Source organism: Microtus pennsylvanicus, chromosome 4, assembly GCF_037038515.1.
Source record: "Microtus pennsylvanicus isolate mMicPen1 chromosome 4, mMicPen1.hap1, whole genome shotgun sequence".
In the NCBI taxonomy this organism is placed as follows: Eukaryota; Metazoa; Chordata; class Mammalia; order Rodentia; family Cricetidae; genus Microtus; species Microtus pennsylvanicus.
The window spans coordinates 74,316,754-74,338,757 of record NC_134582.1 but is presented as its reverse complement, the minus strand read 5'-3'; the positions used below and the strand labels follow the sequence as shown (position 1 = coordinate 74,338,757).

General features: G+C 44.6%; 1 protein-coding gene across 8 annotated transcripts in view; it reads right to left on the bottom strand.

Moving 5' to 3' along the window:
• The window catches only part of Tut7 (terminal uridylyl transferase 7), a 51,219-nt gene that overhangs the window by 20,854 nt on the left and 8,361 nt on the right, over positions 1–22,004 (bottom strand). For all 8 annotated transcript variants that reach the window (XM_075969395.1, XM_075969400.1, XM_075969398.1 and 5 more), the window contains exons 6-16: positions 19,424–19,512; positions 16,013–16,064; positions 15,093–15,162; positions 14,003–14,129; positions 12,560–12,679; positions 9,808–9,960; positions 6,837–7,017; positions 4,500–5,554; positions 3,847–3,997; positions 2,289–2,375; positions 1,402–1,502 (exon numbers count right to left, since the gene is read on the bottom strand). In XM_075969395.1, coding sequence (XP_075825510.1) covers positions 1,402–1,502; positions 2,289–2,375; positions 3,847–3,997; positions 4,500–5,554; positions 6,837–7,017; positions 9,808–9,960; positions 12,560–12,679; positions 14,003–14,129; positions 15,093–15,162; positions 16,013–16,064; positions 19,424–19,512 — 2,186 coding nt within the window. The remainder of the gene's footprint in view (positions 1–1,401; positions 1,503–2,288; positions 2,376–3,846; positions 3,998–4,499; positions 5,555–6,836; positions 7,018–9,807; positions 9,961–12,559; positions 12,680–14,002; positions 14,130–15,092; positions 15,163–16,012; positions 16,065–19,423; positions 19,513–22,004) is intronic.

Here is a 22,004-nt window from a genome sequence, read left to right as displayed (position 1 = left end):
GGCTTGCTGTGGACAGTGAGTTCAGGGCACTAGTCCCCTGTGGGACTAGTCAAGATTAAAGTCATACAGTAATCTGGATGGTATTCTGGCCAAGTCATACTTCATGTTTGTGTTGTTTTCCAGACCAAGTCCCTCTATGCAGCCCCGGCTGATCTCAGATTCAAGGCCTTCCTGTCTGTGGGATGCAAGCACACACCACTGTGCCTTGTGGTCCTGTCTGTGTGAGTTCTTCTGGTTATACAGACACTACAACATACTTAGGGCTTCAGAAATACTGTCAAAAGTAGTGTCTAAAACACATTAATGACAGTCAACATTGAGGAGACACAGCGGGTGAGTCCATATGGTAGACCTAATCTCCCTTCACACCAGCACCAAACTCCAGGCAGACCTACTTTGGGCTATTTTCCTGGAGTCAGAGACACCCTGGAATGCAGACTCAGAACAAAGAGATGGACAGAGCTCCTGAGCAGCAGCAGTGCAGCAGCATCTATGCCACCACTGTTCCCAAAGAGGGTGACTCTGTGCACGGCCCTGCCTGGCATGCTAAGGCACTTCTCAGACTGTGATCAGAGAGAGAGCACAAACAGGATTGGGTGTGGCAGGGTGCTAATAAAACAGTGAAAATAGGCTGTCAGAGTGGCACCAAGGCACAGGCCAAAACCCCAGGATTCAGAGACTGAGGCAGGAGGATCCAGGCTAGCCTGAACTAGACAGTAGACTCCCATCTTCAAAAGGAGGGGGGAGTCAACAACAACAAACCAGACTCTAAGCTGGATTTCAGAATAAGGGGTATACTGTGCTGTCTCTGGACACACAATCCAAGTCAACAGGGGGAACAGAAATTATTACTGCCTACCAAAATACACGTTTCGTACTGATAAGACCAACTCTGTCTCAAATCTAGGTCCTGTACTATAAAGTCAGTACTCACCATGTATAAGCAAACCAACACCACAGGCAACTCTAGGAGGATGGATGTGCTGGTGTAGTGGCTAAGCAAACGGGTACTGGTGAAGGCGGAAGGCTCCACAGCATCCAGAATGATCTGTGCTATGTGGGAAAGCCCCTTCAAAGCTATCTAGCCAATGTGCGTGCTCTACTTTTTTTCTTTCTTTTTTTTTTTTGCTATACAGCCCAGGCTGACCTTCAACTTCTAGCAGTCCTCCTTCATCAGGCTCCCAGGTGCTGGGATCACAGGTGTGCACCACCCATGCCCAGCCAGAGCTTTCTACTCTTCACATCCCCTCCAAGCGGGCCAGTACAGGTGTCAGAGGCTGTGCTGTGTGGTGCACTGCATGTGGAATGCCCCGGCACATTCCAGATGCCTCACAATTCTGCCAGTGAGGACGGCGCTAACCACATGTTCACAGCGCATGTGTGTTCACGTGGCAACCGTACCTCAGCAGTTTCATGTCCGTTAATTGTCATACAGATGTCAAGGTCACTCTGTTTGAACCCAAATCCATTTTTGGAGGAGCCAAACAAGCTCAACTTAGTTCCTGTTAGGGACAGATGACAAGTAATAGCTCATTACCTGAGTACATTTAATTGTTGTTTTAATGAATCCAAAATACCAATTGCTAACTATCCTATCTCATAGTTAAGGTTTTTAAATGTTTTTATGACATTTATTTAGTTATTTACTGTGTCTGTGTGCGCATCTGGAAGGCAGAGGACAATACGTAGGAGCTGGTTTTTCCTTCCACCATGTGGGTCCTGAACTCAGGGCATCAGCTTGACATGAAGGTCATTTATCTGTTGAGCCGTCTCGCCAGCCCCAATGTCTTTTTAACTACACATTTATTCTTAATGATTCCCTCAGTTTACTTAAAAACACATGCTGTATATGACATGAAAGATTAGTGGATACCACTTTATACCAAAATGCAAGGATGTTTCAAGGAAAAATGTGGAACATTTATTACGGTAAGAGCAATGCTTGCAGTGTGCCCCTCTGTGTGTGTCTACACACTCTAGTCACGTCTGCAGAGACCAGCGGCGCCAGATCCCCTGAAGTCAGTCTGCAAGAGCAGCATGTGCTCCTGACGGCTAAGCCAGCTCTCTAGCCCCTGGAAAGACGTGGGACTGACTGCCCTCACGTGTGCTGGGTGATCTGCACTGTTGTAAACCACATGTGGTGGACCAAAGCCCACCCTAGACACACAGACTACCTCACCTCTGCCCCTGGCCACCATAGGTCTTCCCGTAGCTGCTGCAGTTAATGTGCCTGTGATACATGTGATCGTTCATCACCTCTCCTTTCCTAAACATAAAAAGCTACTCACCTGGAAAGTCCTGTTTTATGAAACTTTCTAGATTTTGCCGGATATGTTCGCGAGCCTGATCGTCTACAAGAGTTGGAGAAAAATCCTCTGTTTGGAAACAAATAGACACAGATGAGTGGGGAGTGGTTTAAAAGAGGAGAAAGAGTTGACACTGCTAGAAAACCTGAAAAGATAGTTTTGAAAAAAGAAAACTTACAAGCTTCAAAAACTAGATTTGATGCCTTCTCAGCAGACAGTTCTAGCAATAAAAAGCAGACGAACAAGCCGGGCGGTGGTGGCGCACGCCTTTAATCCCAGCACTCGGGAGGCAGAGGCAGGCGGATCTCTGTGAGTTCGAGACCAGCCTGGTCTACAAGAGCTAGTTTCAGGACAGGCTCCAAAACCACAGAGAAACCCTGTCTCGAAAAACCAAAAAAAACCAAAAAAACAAAAAAGCAGACGAACAACATCTGTCAAGCTAGGCCTGTGGGACACAGATGTAATGCCAAGCGGAGGGAGGGAGATAAGAGGGTCACTTCAGGGTCCACAGCAGCCAGGGCCACTCAGGGAGACCCTGCCTCAGGAAGTCTATCCCCGAGAACTGCCCTCGAGACAGAAGCTAACTGGGACGGGGCTCAAAATCTGAGTGGATAGAATCCTCTAGAATTCCAGCAGAAATGTCTGTGGGCTGATAGAATCCTCTAGAATTCCAGCAGAAATGTCTGTGTTGATAGAATCCTCTAGAATTTCAACAGAAATGTCTGTGGGCTGTTTTGTTTTTAACTGGGAGCCTGGTTTTCTTTTTTACTATCTGAAAAAGTTTAACAAAATGAAAATGCCATTGACAGCTGGACAATCCTCGGTATTTGGGAGGTTAAGGTGGAGGAGGATTGCATGAATCCAAGAATTCAATAACATGATGAAACCGTATCAGAGAGGGAAGGCAGGATTAAGCTGGGCATGATAGCCCTGCCTATAATCCTAGTACCCTGAAGGCAAAGGCAGGAGGTCAGCAAGTTCAGTGGCAGCTTCAGTTACAGAGAGGGCCATAGGGGAAGCTCCTTAAAATGTCCATGTGGAGTACTGAGTACATCCAGTCTAAGCAGCAGCCGGCTTCTTGTGGAAATAGAAACCGAGACCTCTCGATACCAGTGCTTCCCCAAACGACTGTTCCTTAAAGAGTTTGCACGAGGGCAGTTCATTAGTGTTCGCTGAAGTGTTCTTTCCCTCAAGGCTCTGGGACCATCCCAGACAAGGGAGAGCCCGAGGCTCCAGAACATCAGACCAAAGCAGTCGATATTCCAGCATGGACGGGCTAAGTAGCCCTCACGCTAACTGAGGAACTGACAGCCGGTGGCGTCTGGGAGAAGGAGAGGTAGCTTTCTTTATGGATGTGAATCCAGTGGATGGCCCCACAGGAGGAGTCTATGGGAAGCACAGACTGAATCAGTGAGAGGTGGGGAGTGGATGCAGGAGTTGGGGAGGAGTGGTCAGTGAACATGACCACAACACAGTATGGATTCTCAAAGGACTACCTGCAAGGCTGACAGGGCACATCAGGGGAACACAGAAGACTTACTGTAACACTGGATGCAAACTTGGTCTAAGATATTTGAGAACTTGGGTGTCAGTGGTGGCAGAGGGTCCAGTTGGATTCTCTTGAAGTCCTCAGGACAGTCCTTCTTTAGATGGCCTTCTCGCTTACACAAGCTACACACTACTGTGGGAGACTGCAGGGGTATGGAAAACCAGAGCAAGTGTGAGTGAGAATCTTTGCTAAATAAAGGGTGCTAGAAAAAAAAATTAACTACACATATACCCTAATTTAAGCTACTCCAAATGGCCTGAAAGATGGGACGTGGTGCTGGTGACATCAGGAGAAATGTGAACTGTCTGTGTCCTATACACTTCTAAAGGAGGGACATGAATCAAGTGGTGTGAAATGGATCAGAAAGTGTGAAACCACAACCAGATGGGAAGCTGCCGTTCTAGTGCACAGACATGGAAACCAGGCTGACAAACAGCTTAGCTGGTAAACGGAGCCTGCAGCCAAGCCTCAATTCCTAGGACCCACACAGTGAAGGAGAGAACTGACTGCCACATGCAGGCTAACGGCACACATGCCTCTTCCTCACAGGAGATAAATGGGTAGGTGTAATAGAAGAACACCAGTAACGGTATTCATTAGAATTATCCAGAGTCCCCAGATCTAAGACCACCAGCGACCATTACCTTGCCTTTGGTGAAGGCCAGTTTTCTAAATTCATAGAAGAAGTCAGACTGGTCCCTGGGTGAATTTTCCTCGGGAAAGCTTTTCTCGTTAAGACTTATTCTGTTTAGGTCTATGAGTAAAGTCCCATCCATGGGTTCTCCACACTCGTCGAGATCTTTGCTCTTAGCAGTCTCAGCCAAGTCATCCTCTTCAGAGAGGACATCCTCCTCACCCGACCCAGTGTGCCTGTTGTCCTCCTGATGTTCACTAACAACCCCCTCCTCATCTTCTGTGTGGTTCATGCTGAGCCTGGGCTCTTCATCTTCCTCCTCTTCCTCCTCCTCCTCCTCCTCCTCCTCGTCACCATCGAAGTGCATGACTGCTGAGGCCTGGCCCTGGACTCCCGGGGGAAAGCAGTTCAGAGACTCCTCCAGTTCATCAGCACTGTCTGTGTGTCCTTCATTTATGTCAGCCTTGTCATCCAAGGAGGCGCAGCTGTCCCGCTCCTTGGCTCCAGGGCTCCGGAGCCCGACTAACTCCAGAGTGTTGTCTGCCTGGAGACCACACAGGCCGCCACAGTTCTGAAGTTCTGGATGCTTGCTGCAGCTTAAGCTGTGATCATCACTGCTCCAAAGATGCCCGGCCTTCCTTCTGACTTTCTCGTTGCCACTTTCTGTTTCTTGATGCTGTGCCATGGCATCCTCACAGCCCTCGCAATGGACCTCTGTCTGGTGTATCTCCTTTGGTGGGCTTCCCAACTGCTCAGGGGTACTTTTAAGAATAAGCGGTTGTGCCTTGCGGGCTTCTGAGGTGGGCACACCAGGACCTTGGGCCACAGCTGCTTTCCCCGGTTTATCAGTTTCTGTAGCTTGGAGCTTCGGGCCACAATTCCTTGCTCCTTTATCTAGGTCTGAAACATGGGTAACGGGACTAGGAGGCTTTGTGAGGTTGGGTTTTGTGACTCTATGTGGAAGAGCAAAATATTTGTATGTTGTCCTCAAACAATGAAGTATGTACTCAAACACGGGTTGGTTATTCAGGGTCCTTGCCACATTTCTTTTAACAGAATAGGGGTCTGTAACAGGGGGGAAAAAGAGAGAGAGAAAAAAAAAAGAGAAAGCCACCACTTCATACTCTTTTATTTCACCATGCTTAGAACTAGACTTTAAAAGGTAACACAGGTAACAACAGTAAAATGGATCATGCACCTTACATGCTTTAGTACATTTAAAAACAACTCGGGTGGGAGTGAGGGCAGCAGTCTAAGAGCTGAAAGCAATGCTCCTGAGTCTCCTGCTCTCCGCAGAGAACCCCGGGAACTGGTTCCCTTCCCTAGCTGCTCAGTGACTGGAGGGAGGAAAGATATCACTACCGTGGCTCTGGGGAACTCAGACTTCCCGACAGGCTTTGTGACCGAGCGCTCTGCACCCTGCTCAGCCAGCCTTGCAGTGTGTCGAGCTTACCTCCACTCTTCCGCCCTGGGAGGCCCCATCACTGAAGTGGCTGGCCTGAGTTTCAGGGGCGAGAGGGAGGCACCAGGAAGAGACACCACTTCTCTCAATCTTTTCTCCTCCCCTAGAATTCCAGCAGGTTAGGCAATTGGCCAGAAGAGCTGAGCCACAGAAACTGCAGGGGAGGGTTTAAAATGTGAGATTCCCTAAGACTGCACATAGAATTTATGCAAAAAGAAAAAAAAAAACCTTACGCAACATAAAGCTTGAAAAAAAAAATCAAGCAAAATCAAGATTTCCATGTAGGAGTTTTGCTGTTGCTCTTAGGTTAAAGGAGGAGAGCTAATATTTCTAGACGGTTCCAACCTCCTGACTGCAAAGCTGAGAGGAGTTCATCCATTCAGTGACGCCAACAGGACATCACTGTCTGGGCTGACTCTGCAAAGTGACAGCCTTCACTAGAACGTGGTCATGACGAAGCTACTGTTTTCTGCTTCAAAAATAACTCTCTGTTCCCTCCACTGGAGTCAACCAACATTAAGAACAATGCTTTTCACGAGAAAAATATTTTACTCATCTTGGTAAACTAATCCTCAAAAGGAATTCCTGAGATGTAGAAGTGAGGACATGAGGAGAACGACGTAAAAACCACAGGGACACCGAGAGAGCTATGTTCCTACACACCTTACAAAGCAGGGACTCAGGCACCTTTAACCAGTCACTTGCTAATTAAAACACTGTACCTTAGGGTAAGCCCTTGGTCCCTCAACCCAGTGCAGTGCATGCAGGGGCCTAGTGTTATTTTACCTTCAGACCAGGCCTACCTCTGGCAGCAACTGTAAAGAGAAATGTGATAAAAGTGGGCTGTTGGTTGGCACCATGTAAAAAGTAACCGAACATTATTACCTTCAATAGCGATGCGCTTTTTGGGCCAGTCCTTTGATTCCCGGGATATCAATTCTTTGACGCGAATACTGATCACTAAATCAGCCAGATTAAACTCTAAAGCATAGAACCGCAGCAGTTCCACCCAGAGCTGCCCAACTGGCACTGAAGGCTGGTGTTTTATATTAAATGTCAATGGCACCTATGGATGATAAAGAACACAGAGGTTAATTTAGATGCCAGCTCAGCCTGAAAAGTCAGAGATCACTCAAACTTAAGTGAAAAATCTGAAGACTTCAGAAAAGCATGAGCTGGACAGTCCATCTAGGTAATCTTTGTGAGTTCTGTGAGCTGGACAGTCCATCTAGTTAATCTTTGTAAGTTCTATTTGGTCAGAGGCGAACAGCCCTGCACCCTGGGGTTCGAGTATGTTAACACTCAGCCATTGTCCCCAGAATGTCACTACAGGAGTGGACAGCACTAGGTGTGAGGAAGGCTGCTGGTGTGCTCAGGAAAGGCCTCCTGCTGCTGCTGCTGCTGGCAGAGGCACCTGTGCAGGTGGGGTACTGCTGAGGCAGGGGAGGAGGAAGGAACTCACCCTATCTGCCAAGTGGCACTGCATCTTAAGTCAGATAACATTAATATCAGAAACTGACACATGTGTGTCATCACAGACTCTGACAAGTCAAACAACATACGTGACAAAATCAAAGTCCATAGGACCTAGGATGGAAGGGAGCAGGGGAAAGTCCCACCGTGACTGCCAGCGCACAGCTCTTAGCTACTCTGCAACTCACTTTCTCCACTCTAGGAGAACTGGCTGTGTGACAAGTCTAGTTTAAAACCCACACTCTGCCAGGTACTAGCTGTGATGACCTTGGTCGAGGTCTATAGCCTGTCTAAGACTTGAATTCCTCATCTGGAAAATGGGGATAGCAGTACCCACCTCATAGGGTTGTTGGGAAGACTGAGTGAGATAGTGTCTGTAAAGGGCTTAGCACAGTGCCTGGCAGACAGTGTTCAAAAAATGGTCGCTATCATTATCTGCAGAGAAGGGATGGTACACCTATAACACAGGACAGCGATGAGGATTAAATCAGCAGCGAGGGAAAGCAGCTGGCAGATGTGGCTACTCTTGCACTCTTTCTCAGGAGCTATCTTTGGAAGAATGCAAACATCACTGAAACACGTCACACTGTAAGATGCTCTTTAGAGGTAACTTAGTTCAACGCCCAAGTGCTACAAGAAGGACCTGAAAGGCGCTTCCATGATTGGTTGGTGACACTGCTTAGCAGGAAGAGTCAGGAGAGGCTAAGCATGCCACTGCTCTGAAGTTAAGGATGTTCTAGAGGCTGCTTAACCTCTCAAAATATCAGTTTTAAAATGAAGCATTAAATGGACACATAACAGTGGGTTCACATTTTTCTCTACTACACAACGAATAAAACATTTTCAATATATAATATATAAATTTGTCTACAATCACATTTCTAATACCATGCTTCAAAATAAGCAGTGTGATACTACATTAATTAGTAACCCTCAGGCACATAGATTCTGCCAATCATGAAAGGCCATGCTGCGATTCCTGACTGGAACGGGCATGGTCTAAGTACCACACATTGTACCTGAGGACAAAGAAAGCCTGAGAGCCTTGCTGAATTGTACCTCTTTATCCACAGCCATTTGTCTCTCATGAAGGATTTTTAAGTCTCTCATTTAAGCCTTCAAAGCTTCATAGCAAGGAGCTTAGAAGATGTGAAGTGTCTACACCACTGGCATTAATCTTTCTTTCCATAGAGAGCGTTCCTCTCCAAACAGGAGCAGCATAGTGCTGCCAACCGCACTACATCCCCAGCACTGAGCTAAACTCTCTAGGAGTCACTGACTGCTGGAGCGGGCACCGAGATCCCTTGTGGGGAGGAAGCCGGGGCACGGGAGAGTTAAGGGACCTAAGAACACAGCTGGGAAGGCAGAGCTGGACACAAGAGCCTAGGCTGCTGCCCACAAACAAGTCCGCAGCTCACCACTGTTCCATAAACCATGGACTAGAGGAGTGACATGACCTTTTAGTATACACTGGGCTTAGAACCACAAACCCCAGTCTTAGAAGTATTTTATGGCTAGTACAGTCATCTTATATCAAAGGATTCTTCTACTCAGTATCTTTAAAAGGTCTCTGCACATAGAAGAAGTCATATAAATAAATGGATTCGTGATGTCAATTTTTCAACCTTTCTCATCACTTGTTTATTCAAGAGGCGGAATAGACAAGGAAATGAAACAGACATGAGCTAATATATAAATATGTGAGCTCCTTAAGAAATAAACAGGGCCAACCATATGACCCAGACCTACACTCAAAGTCAGCTTACTATAGAGAAGCTGCACACCCATGTTTGCCAGTGCAGTACTCACACAGCTCAAGCTATGGAGTCAGTCTAAAAACCCACATGGATGAAAACAATAGGTCTCTCTAAATGGCATGAGATCTTATTTGTCCATAAAAAGGAAATTATGTTGTTGGCATGAAAATATATGGAATTAGAGATTATCACACTAAAATAAGCCAGTCTCACAAATATGGGAATCCCATTTTGTCTCATATGCAGAGCAGAAGAGCGGAATAAGGTAGGTCAGTAAAAAGGGGTCTATTTGGGATACGGAGAAGGAACAGTAGTAGGGGACAGGTGGACCAAGAAATGGTAGCAGAGGAATGAAGAAGATCAAAACATATTACAATCATGCAGAGAAACGGCGTTTGTAGTGAGACCCACTCCTAGGTACAATGAACCAGTCACGATAAAGCCACATCTGGCAGCTTTGAGAGGCTGAGGCTGGAAGACTGCCACAAACTCCAGACTACCCTGGGTCAGACAGCAAGACCCTGTTTCCAAAACCCAAACCAACGTAAACAAAAGAGAGTGAGGACAAACAAGACTGGGGACAGACTGATGCGGGAACACCACAGCCGACACCAGGGAGAACAGACCTGCCCCGTCTTCCTGGGCGTCTCTTTGGGGGCCTCCTCTTTTGTAGTGCTGGCGCCCCCTGTGGTGTCATCGGTGTACTCCCAGACCACGGAGTCTTTCTCAATGTCTTTAAGGCTGAAATTCCCTAATTTATTTAATGAGAATTCTTCAATCTAGAAAAAAATAATTAGACATATCTTACTATATAGTATGAACAATTCTGATACAGAGGGTTTCAAAATATTCATAGGAGTAAAAACTCAACACACACAACAGATCACTGAACGTAAAATTGGGGATGGCAAGATAGGTCAGTGGGCAAAAGGCCTAATGATCTGAAGTCAATCCCAAGGTAGAATGGAGTAGGGGGGTTCTTGAAAGTTGTTCTCTGACTTCTACACACAATAATGAAAAAAATTACAAAAATAAAAAAAAAACAAATCAGTTCACCAACTACCTTTAAGATTTGATAATTTAAGTATCTTTTCAGGGTAAAGAGCAGGGTTTTTATTTGCAAAAGCCATGGTGACTTTGCTTAAGTTTTCAGTATCCTGGCATGTCTAAGACCTGTCACAAAACTGGAAACAAACAAACAAACCAAAACAAAACAAAACCCTTGGAGAAAACAAAATAGCCTAACAAGTATTTGAAGCTGCTGGTTCTAAAAGTAGATGACACTTTAGCCTTGGCTCCCTCTAGCTATGTGCCCTTGAGAGTTTGAGGCATCTCTCTAGGCCTCAGCATCCTGAGAAGTGGAGTCCCGTTACGAAGTACTGGTGCTATTATTTATCTGCTAATGGCACAATGTTCAAAAAATTTCAAAGGAGGCCAGGAATTGCTCCTATCAGCACTGTGAGGATATGCAACTATCATCTAGACCACCCTCATTACAGAACAGTCTTCCAGGGGTGGGTGGTGTACCTGGACACACATGAAGTCCAAGCTTCTCAGCGAAAAGCAGGAGTTCAAGGAGAGTCTAGTCAGCTTGGCAAGATTGTCTCAAAGCCAAACAGGGCTGGAGAGACGGCTCAGTGTCTGAGAGCACTGGTTTCTCTTCCAGGACACAGGTTTGATTCCTAGCACCCATGTGATAGTTCACAACCACCAGTAACTACAGCTCCAGAGGATCTGATGCCTCTGGCCTCTGTAGGCACCTGCATGCATGCATGCCCGCACATGCACACAGAGGCTAGGGAGACGCCGTGGCAGAGCATTTGTGATGGTAGCATGTTAATTCCCAGAATTACTACCCCATAAAACATTAGATTTCACAAATTCTTACTAAGTCCAAAAGTATTTATGTGTATTTTTTACATTACTAATGAAAATGCCAGTGCATTGCAGAAGAAAAGGTTTGGGGTGCTAAGCTCAGAGAGGCACTATGGAGCGCTGGACAGTTCTCTCCCTACACAATGTGGGGGTTCATCAGTCATAGTGCCTGGGCTACTTTTCCTACCACTGAAAGAAGCAACGTGAGTAACAACATGTTTATTCTAGCTCATAGTCAATCATGGCAGGGAAGTGAAGGTAGCTTTCTCCTTCAACCCATATCAACCTGATGAAGACAACCCCTCTAAGCATGCCTAGAAGCTTGTCTTCCAGGTGATTCTAGATTCTGCCAAGTTGACAACACAACCATCACATGTAATCAACAAGTTAACGAACACACTAAGATGTGGATTGTTCCCAAATGTACACCTACTGGTTGTCAATCAATGGCTTAGCTGACAGCAATCCTACTGAAGAGTTAGAGCTCTCCTGCCTGTCCTGCTTTCCTCTTTACCCAAGAAGTCAGTCTTTTCCTGGCCTTCCTAACACTTCTATTCCCAGTGCCACAGACTCCACCCCTTTTCTCTAAAGGCCTCCCCTTGCCACCTCTCTCATTTCTCAAAGACACCACAATCTGACAGACATGCACTAGAGCATGAGAAAGACCTCACCCAGGTGGGTATGCACGTTTATGACATGCATTGTTTGGTTTGCTGTTCTAACATAGCACCCAGAATGGTTGGAGAGAGCAGTGCTCTATAACGATTCTCCCAGAAACACTTTGGAAGACAGAGAGTGATAGTGTGTCTTCGTTAGATGCATGCATTCAGTGTTCTTAAAGTCAGTGCTATTATTTCTGGTCTTCATAATTTTCTTCTTTTTTTTGTATGACCAGGAAAAAGCTCTACCATGGAGCCTATCCTGTCCTTAATGTTTTGTAGAAAACAAAATTTTTAGAACTTAAAATGTTTACTATTTTTTTAAAAAATATTTATTTATTTATTATGTATACAATTATTTTGTCTGTGTGTGTGCCTGCAGGCCAGAAGAGGGCACCAGACCCCATTACAGATGGTTGTGAGCCACCATGTGGTTGCTGGGAATTGAACTCAGGACCTCTGGAAGAGCAGGCAATGCTCTTAACCTCTGAGCCATCTCTCCAGCCCCTAATTTTTAAACTTGATATAGATTATAGTTTTAGTTTTCTTAGAAACTCTTACTATGAAGACTTCACTTCTGAGCATTCCAGTTTTGACTTTCCGTAGGTGTCTGACCCATTCTGAGGTAACTAGGGAGTACAAGGGCTTAATGTTTGCCTTTTCCCCATGGATATTTGGTTTTTCTTGGTATTTCTTAAAAAGACATGTTGTAATCAAACACTAATATTTCGGTAACGAAAGTATGGTAGAATAATCAGATACTTCAGATCTGGTTAAGTGTTTAGATTTTTTTCAGAAGTAATTTAATAAGATCACTATTAGGCAAAACCAGAAAGTGTCATACCCATGATCCTAGATAAACTGGCAAGAGAGGGTCTTTCCTTTGCTGAAGAAAGAAAACGGCCATCAGAGCAAACACGTATGGCGGCAGGCCTCCTTCTTCAGGGCGGTCGATGCTACAAAGCTGCAACAAATCAAACCCACATTAGTGATGCTTGTTTGGGGGTGGCTGGAGACTAAACCCATAGGCAACTTGTACTAGCAAACTCTGTCCTGAGCTACACCCCAGCTCCTGTAAGGTTTTTCCAATTCACCAAGTTAAAAATGGGGAACCCTGTTTATCCCAGATTTAAGAAGTGGAACCTTCTAGCATGGCTATACCTGAATCAGTAAAGCCTTGGCTTATGAACCCTCTGTTTTTAACTGGGTATTTTATTCCTGGGCTGTCTTTTTGAGACAGGGTCTTGGTATGTAGTAGCTCAGGCTCCTGTCTCAGCCTCCTTAGCACTGAGACTATCGATATGTGCTAACACCCGGCCAGCTGTCCATTTTATCACCATGATGTGATCTTCGTTTGGGGCTGCTTATGTTGACACTGCAACTCAACAACTTATCTAGAAGACTACGGAACTGTAGGACAATTACAGTACTTTTGTCTTTCTGGAGTCTCTGAATATGTTTCTGAAAATAGTCTAAGAAGCTTTATGTCAGGGGCTGGAGAGATGGCTCAGTGGTTAAGAGCACTGACTGCTCTTCCAGAGGTCCTGAGTTCAATTCCCAGGAACCACATGGTGGCTCACAGCCATCTATAATGAGACCTGGCGCCCCCTTCTGGCTTGCGGGCACATATGGAAGGAATGCTGTACACATAATAAATAATTTTTTTTTTTTAAAAAAAGCTTTATGTCAAATTACTATGCCTCAGAATAAAGAAGTTAAAATAGAACTTCTTTGGTTATATTCTACAAGTTTGTCCCAAATCTGATTTTTTTTTCTTTTCTTTTCTTTCTTTTTTTATCCTTTGGTTTTTCAAGCTAGGGTTTCTCTGTGTAGCCCTGGCAGTCTGGAACTCATAGGGATCCACCTGTGTGCCCTGCGTGCTGGGATTAAAGGTGTGTGCCACCACTACCGCCTAGCTCCAAATCTGATTTTTAATAAGCATTATAATTCATTTTATCTTCTGAGGAATAATGTCACACTGAAGTAGAAATGCCAAGCTTTTCTTCTGTGTATGTTCAAGTTTCTAGTAAATATTCTGACATCCACTCTCTTGATGCCTGTAAATACATGTCTGACATCAGGCATGGTGACACATATCTGTAATTTCAGCACTTGGGAAGCAGAGACAGGAGGATAGCTGCAAGTTTGGGGACAGCCTGGATTATGTAGTGAGTTCCAGGCTAGCCAGGGCTGCCAAAACTAAACAAAAACAATCAAACAAACCCAACAAAATCCAAACAAACAAAACCAAAACAGATACTCACACACAAAATCCCCCCAATCCTACCTTTGCCCAGTATCTAAATGCAATCACCAGAGGAACCAGCCTTGGCTCTAGTTTTCCAAGAGCCGTTAGGTGCTTTGTGGTCAGACAAGCATTTTCATTTCCTGCACTCACTTTACAAAGAAGACCACTAGTGGGGGAAGGAGAAGGATGGGAGGGAAAAGAGAAAAAATTGTGTTAAATAGGGATACATCAACAAATTTACACCAACAATAAAACCTAAAGAAGAGCATAAAATCATGAGCAGCTTCATTAAGATGCTAGATTTAAAAAAAAAGGAGTTTTATTTTATGCATGTGACTGTCTTGTCTAAATGTAAGTATATTGTGTGCCGTGCACATGTATGGTCCCCTAGAAAGTCAGAAGAGGGCTCTGATTCCTGGAACTGGAATCCCTGTTTCCTGTAAGCTACCAAGTGGATGCTGGTCATCAAACCCAGCTCCTCTGCAGGAACAGCCAGTGCTCTTAACCTCTGAGCATCTCACCAACCCCAAAACTGGATTTAAAAAAAAAAAGGCAGCTATTTTTGAGTATTAAAAATATCTTGGAAAGAGCACAAGAAAAGAGAAGTATTATCCAAGGCCTGCTTTGCCCATCCTAGTAGTACAAGAGTGTCCTGAGAGTCAAAGGGATTTGCCGGTAAGTGGCAGTGTCCGTGCTTTCCACACTGATCCCTAGCTCAGATGCACAAATGCTACTGAAGACAATGGCAAAGGTGCTACAAGGAAGCAACGATTCAATCAGGCCGGGTTAGCTGAAATCTGTTAAGATACTTCCAACACTTTATTTTCCTTTTCTTCTAAAAATAAAAGAACAGGGAAGATGCCAGCAAGTACAAGTAACAGCCAGGTTAGGAACTTACAAGTTAAGCCTGAGATTTAACCAAGTACTTGTGACTCTGGTGATCTGAGGAGCTGGGCATAGCGGTACATTCCTGTGATCCCAGCACAGAAGCAAGCACACAGCCATAAGCTGGAGGCCATCCTCAGCTACATAGTAATTCAAGGCCATCCTGGGCTACATATTGTTAGACTGTATCTCAAAATAAACCCAAATACAATAAATCATATAAAATAGCTTAAAGACATGAGACCTTTGCTTATCTCTGCACACCACCACGGGCACCCGGGCATGGAAGTCAGCATCAACATCAGTAAAGGAGTCTGAGGAAAGAGGAAAAGCAATCAAGAGGGTTAATTCAAACCTTTAAGATGCAGAACTGGGAAAGCTCAAGAGCAGTGGGGCCTGAGGCCACTATACAAACCACCCTCAGGTGACTTAGGAAGAGAGAGCACTGTGTCCAAGAATGCCCTAATCTTTCACAGCTAGTGTTTGACCAGGACTGCAGCGTTGAAGCAGCATTTAAACGCTATGTGGACAACATAATTAGAAATATGCACAGAGACTAAAGACAAAGTGATGCGAAAGCTACTAAATCATAGTGTCAAATATGTACCGATTGAAACAAGATGAAATGTTTAAATGTCTCTTATAACAAACCGAAAGAATAAGAACACCTAACTCAAGGGAAGGTACCATCCCCGAAGAGGCCTAGCTACTGAGAAAAAGCCATAAGCCCCAAGGGGGACATTGTATTGGACAAGACAACTGATGAGCCCATTTGGGAACAATTGTCTTTGAGTTCATTAATTCGGATGGGGCCATACCTATTCACCACTTGAAAGGCTGGTTTAAACCACACAATGAAGCAGATCACTATGCATTTACTCCCAACAGTAAATACCACAGATTTTTGAATTTTTCACTCAGTCTAGGGCTCACTAATCCTGAATGCTGTCAACCTAACCACTGGCTGACTGCTGGTCCTGCAGAGTGCTAGCTGGACTCTAGCTAATAATTTAAGGGCGTTTACTTTTATTTTTGCTTTGGATTTTACCCATGTAAGTAATTTTTAAAAGTGAAATTCCTACTTGCAGTTTGGTAGTAAGATATATTCAAATTTATAGACAGAAGACAAAATCAGAAGCAAAATGTGGAAGAATTTGGCCTTACCACTGTTCTTTAAACATTCTTGAACAAGTAAGAGGACATCTGGCTGAGACATCTAGGAAATAAATGAATGAATACATGAAATAATCCCTGAGTATTTTTGTTTTTCTGGTATAATACAGTTTGAAGTTCCCCAAATTGCTTTCCAAATAAGAAATGCACATTGCTACAGGTGAAGAGAATAGTCATTAGCCTGTGTGTAAAGCCACCCAAGAGTCCGTGAGGAGGCATGGGTGTGGGTAAAGGACTGGCTAACTATGTAGAAACTCGTTCCTGAGGTAGTGATCCCCTAGCTGTCTCAATGGCGGTTGGAAGGTGTTCTACTGCAACAATGTTCCTCTCACTCTGAAACACTGTTGCAATACACAGCTACACGTTCCAATATCAATATCAATATCCCTTTCTCTTTGTTCCACATCGGACCAAAACCCTTCAAGATTCTCCAATGGATCCTTTAAATTTAAATTTGTTTCTTATGTTGTTGGTTTGAGGTGTTTTACTTTTAGATTTGTGTGTGTGTGTCCCTGAAGAGATCAGAAGAGGGTGTCAAATCCTCAGAACAGGAGGCATATGGCAGTTGTAAACAGGAGGCAGGTGTAGGCAGTAGCAAACACCTGATTTGAGGTCTGGGATGAAAACACAGATACTCTGGAAGCAGCATCAACACTGAACAGCTGAGCTGTCACTCTAGCCTTTTTCCGACCAGGTCTTGTTCTACAGCTCAGCCTGGCCTCAAACTCATAGGAATCCTACTACTGGCTCTCGAATGCTGGGATTACAGGTGTGAGCCACCTTCCCAATTCATAGGTTCTTAAAATACTTGCTAATATCACACTGTTGTTAGGTCAAGGTCAAAGTTTTACTACACAGTCTTCAAGATCCTGTACAACTGGCCCAGGTCTCTACAGGCTAAGCGGAATTCTGTGGAAATGTGCCTTCTTTGGGGAAGCTAAGTCTGTTCCCAGAGCTTGTCCCTGAGTCCTGCTTCTCTGCACAGCAGTCACTGAAGAAACAGCGTATGTCCTGACTAGCTACAAGTGCCAGAGAACCAGGCCTATTTTGTCCTTTACAAACTAGCACAGTGCCTACATGCAATAGGGACTTAGTGAAAATTTGCTATATCAATGATACCAGATCAAAATAACTACTATGGATTTACTCTGATAAATCACTTAGTAGAATTTGAAACTTAAAAAACTATTAAGATTGGGGCTATAGATGGCTCAGCAGTTAAGAGCACATACTTCTCTTCCAGAGGACCTGAGTTCAGTTCCTAGCGCCCACATTAGGCAGCTCACAACCACTTGTAACTCCAGTTCCTATGGGGAATCTAATACCTCTGGCCTCTGAAGGCACACCTACACTCACGCACCTATACCTACATGGAGACGACAGACAGACAAACACAGACACACACACACTCTAAAATAAAGTTTTAAAAAAGAAGTAAAATTTATGGGTTACCTAATCAGGTAGCTATAGAATCAAGCACAGCAAGGAATGAGAGACTATGAGCAAGACCATCAAGGAATCCAACCTCAGAATCTGGTTGTTGTTTCAAAGACAGGGTCTTACTAAGTAACCCTGGCTGACCTGGAACTTCACTATGTAGACTGGGCTGGCCTCATACTCACAGAGACTCACCTGCCTCTAGGACCAAAGGCATGTGCCACCATGCCTGGTCTCAGAATCTGTATTTTTAACAAACAGCATAGACCAGTTGTGAAAAAGACAGTGGGAACCAGAGTGGGCAAACGGATAATCTAAGTTTTTTCTGTGCTTAAAGTTCTGACTTATCCATGTCTTTGGGAATCACATTTTACCAAAACAAAGGCTTACGTAGCTAGTTTGCGAGTGTGTGTGTGTGTGTGTGGTCCTGACTTTATGCTTGCCTCCAGCTTGCTTTGTCTGAGGCTAGCCTTGAACTCCTGATCTTCTTGCCTCCAGTTCTCTAGTACTAGGATTACAGGATTCCATCATGAGGTTGTTTTAAAAAGCCTATTTTTTAAATTGTATGTATGCATTGTTCCTATGTGTGGGGACATACATACATATGGCCAGAGGACAGTTTGTGGCACCAGACATGGAGCTCCAGTCATCAGGCTTGGGGTCAAGCACTTTTACCCACTGAGCCATCTCTCTGGTCCATCACTATTTTATTATTATTATTACTACTATTAATAATACATAAAAGGGGAACTGGGCGCTAATTAGGTTTCCAGACCATGTTTTCAAACATACACTATTTGAATATCTGCCTTCCTGTCATAGAAAGGTTGGTTTTATGAGGGGAATTTAAACCTTCTGAATTCATAGACACATACACACCCTCGCAAGATCCATACACCTCAAAAGTAAGTAGAAAAGATCTGTAGAAAAATAAACATGAAAATCTGTAAAGTAAAATAATAAAATTCTGAAGCTGCAGACAGACAGAAGACATAAAAATGAAAATTCTCAGGGAGAGCTGTCACGGCCACACTTTAAGTCTCAAAATATATTCACATCCAGGTCACATTGTAAAGAATTTACACTTTTTGCCATCAGACAGCCAAGAGTCTAGAGCACGCTCTCTGGAAAAGCCTATGCCACTGTGCACCACAGCAGGCTGACACCAGCCAAAGCTAAAGTCCTAGAAAGGAACATGGTGACAAAGTGGCTTCGTGAGGCCTGATTTCCTCACAATCCATAGGAGCCCTAGAGACTCGCTCATCAGCAATCAAATCCTGAGAATTCTCAGATCTAAAAGCCTTGCCCCTGATGTCCCCAAGAACACCCACCACTCCATTAAGAAAGTGGCTTCTGCCAGGTGCACGCCTTTAATCCCAGCACCAGGGAGGCAGAGGCGGGTGGATCTCTGTGAGTTCAAGGCCAGCCTGATCTACAAGAGCTAGTTCTAAGACAGGCTTCAAGCTTTCAAGAAACCCTGTCACAAAAAACAAACAAAACAAAGAAGAAAGTGACTTCTGTGTACATTTTGAGAGGAACAGAAAAGATAAGGACACCAACTGGCTTGATATTCTAAGACCAAGCAGGTCTGCCCAGCCAAATGAAAATACACACAAATGTGGCCAAGTTCTCCACAATAAAACAAGCTTAAAATAAAGACAGGGGCTCAGGAGTTAAAGCACTTCTTTTTCTGGAGGACCAGAGTTCAGATCCCAGCACTCACACCAGGTGGCTCACAAGCTCCAGGGGATCTGATGCTCTCTGGCTTCCATGGACACCTACACACATGGCATTCATGCACAAGCATGCACACGCGCGCGCGCGTGCACACACACACACACACAGAGTAGGAAGGGCACGTGAGTGAGTTCATACCAGCATGTAAACATAAAACCTTTCTTAAAAGCTAAACAAATAAGAGAATTCTTGGTGACTGCAAAGTCCAGCACATCATTTTGTACTTACGATAGCTGGAAACTGAACATCAATGTTCACATCTGAGTCTTTGAAGCCGAGTCTGCTACAGGAAGATCCATACAGCCTAAGAGAACAGTCTAGAAACAAGTAAGTATATGGGAGTCACAGTTAAAATCTCTCAAAAGCTGTAACCAAACACTGCTGTTTAAAACCCAAAACCATCAAAGCTGTGCCCAGAAGCAAGACCATCCGAGCCCAGATACTCGCAGAGGAGGACTACAAAGACATTGCTCAGCCTTTTGACTCCAGCCACCCTGCCACGGGCTCTGAAGCCTCTAATGATCACATTGTGATCACGATCACATTTTAAAATCCTGATGTGGAATGTGAAAAGTCCCCTGGTTTTAGAACCTCAGTACATCATGAGCTACTACAAGCATTTCTTTCTAATGTCAGAATGCACAGGGAGCTCTGACTTAGTATATGGAGTAGGTTTCACTAAAAAGTAAGGGTTCTTGCTGTTGTTCAGGTTTGCCTTTGTAGTGATACTGTGTTCGTTTTAAAAAATAAAGCTTGCCTGAAGATCAGAGCACAGAGCTAAGCCACTAGAGTCCAGGCAATGGTAGCACACACCTTTAATCCTAGTACTTGGGAGTTCCACACCTTTAATTTCAGCACTAGGGAGATTGAAACAGAAAGGGAGATGGCTGGGCTGAGAGAGGAATATAAGGAGGGAGGACACAAGAGCTCACTGCAGTCTGAGATTTGGTGGAGACAGATGCAGTCTGGAGATGCAGTCTGAGGACAGGATCAGCCCTTTGGTCTGAGCATTGGTAGAGGTAAAAGAACTCTCTAGTGACTGGCACTCTGCTGCTTCTCTGATCTTCAGCATTAACCCTATATCTGACTCTGGGTTTTTGTTATTAACACCAGTTAGAGTTTGTGCTACATGCCTTGATTCTGGGGCAATCATTTTGCTGCACACTCCCAAAAGCTGGAACCCCAGGCTTGTCTACTATACCCAGCTAACAGTGCCATTTTTGTGAGGGAACAGGTCTTTGAGGCAAGGCCTCAAGTAGCCTTGTTGGCACCTAACTACCTCTGTAGCCGAGAACAACTGTGAACTTCTGGTGCCCCTGCCCCACCTCCTCCTAGGCGTTAGAACTGCCACCATATGAAGCTCTGAAGTGACTTTTCAGTAGGAATCACCACTGCATGAACAAAAGCCTTGAGCAGAACACAACCACTTCTGAAAATCATTTGCAAAATACTACAGAATAATTTAAACTGTGACAAGCTGGGTGTGGTGAGGCTCACACCCAAGTCCCCACATTTGGAAAGTTGAGGAAAGAGATGGAGTTTACTCATCCCCTCATAAGGGCATCTCCTGGTCATTTGTAACTTTAGTAAATTTTATTTGTAAAATTGAATATACTTTGTTACGGAAAACTGGTGAAACCCAAGAAGTCACTCAAATCATTTAATTTTTTTTAAATGATAAAGCTCCCCTTGATGGGGAGTCTTTTAGGCACAGTGGAAGAAGCATTGAAATTAACGCTATAAACGCACACAGGTGACTCACGTCTGCACCCACACCTTGCTAAAAGAGCAGTGTGCCGGGCGGGGTGGGGCACGCCTGTAGTTCCTTCCAACACCTGGGAGGAAGTGGGCAGCTCTCTGAGTCTGAGGCCAGCCTGGTCTACAGAGTGAGTTTCAATCCAAACAGGGCTACACAGTGAGACCTTGTCTCAGGGGAAAAACAAAAGAGGAAGTGCTTTTAATTTTGGTTGCTTGTTATGACCGTCATGTGCATAACTTTGGTATGAGTAGTTCAGAGTCGTGATGTAATTAAGCCATGACTCCAGCTCTCTTCCCTCCCTCAGCATGCAGCTCACTAAGCAGCCCCAGGTAGCCTGGACGTCATGATCCTCTTGCATCAGCCTTCCAAGTGCTGGGGCCTTGTGGGATTTTTGGATGGGGTTGTCTGCTATTCACTGGCAATTCTGCCACACAGGAAAGACTCCGGAGCCCACTAAGCTCCTCAGTCACTTGCCTACAGAGGTCCAGCCAATGTGTGGGTGAGTCAGCTGCTGTGCAGGACTGGACAATGACTGTCAGGCAGTAACTGCCCCAGCCTTAAATGTTACAGACAGCTTGTCCCTCGAAAGCTAACCTCATAACTCGATGACTCTAAAATTAAAGAGGCAGCCGGGCAATGGTGGCGCACGCCTTTAATCCCAGCACTCAGGAGGCAGAGGCAGGCGGATCTCTGTGAGTTCGAGACCAGCCTGGTCTACAGAGCTAGTTCCAGGACAGGCTCCAAAGCCACAGAGAAACCCTGTCTCGAAAAAAACAAAACAAAACAAAAAAAAAAAAAAGAATAAAGAGGCAAAAGACAGACACAACTTGGAAATCATTGCAAGAGTAAACAAAACAATAGCACATAATATGCACTAGGCTTCAAAACCCAGTTTCTATACAATTCTTTCATGTACATTTAAATATAATTCTATTTTGACACATATAACCTAAAAATTACTTCAGGATACCTTTTTGATGAACTGGCTAGGGCTCAGTATAGTGGAATTTCCTAGTATGTATGAGGTTCTAGATTTCATCTCTAATGCTA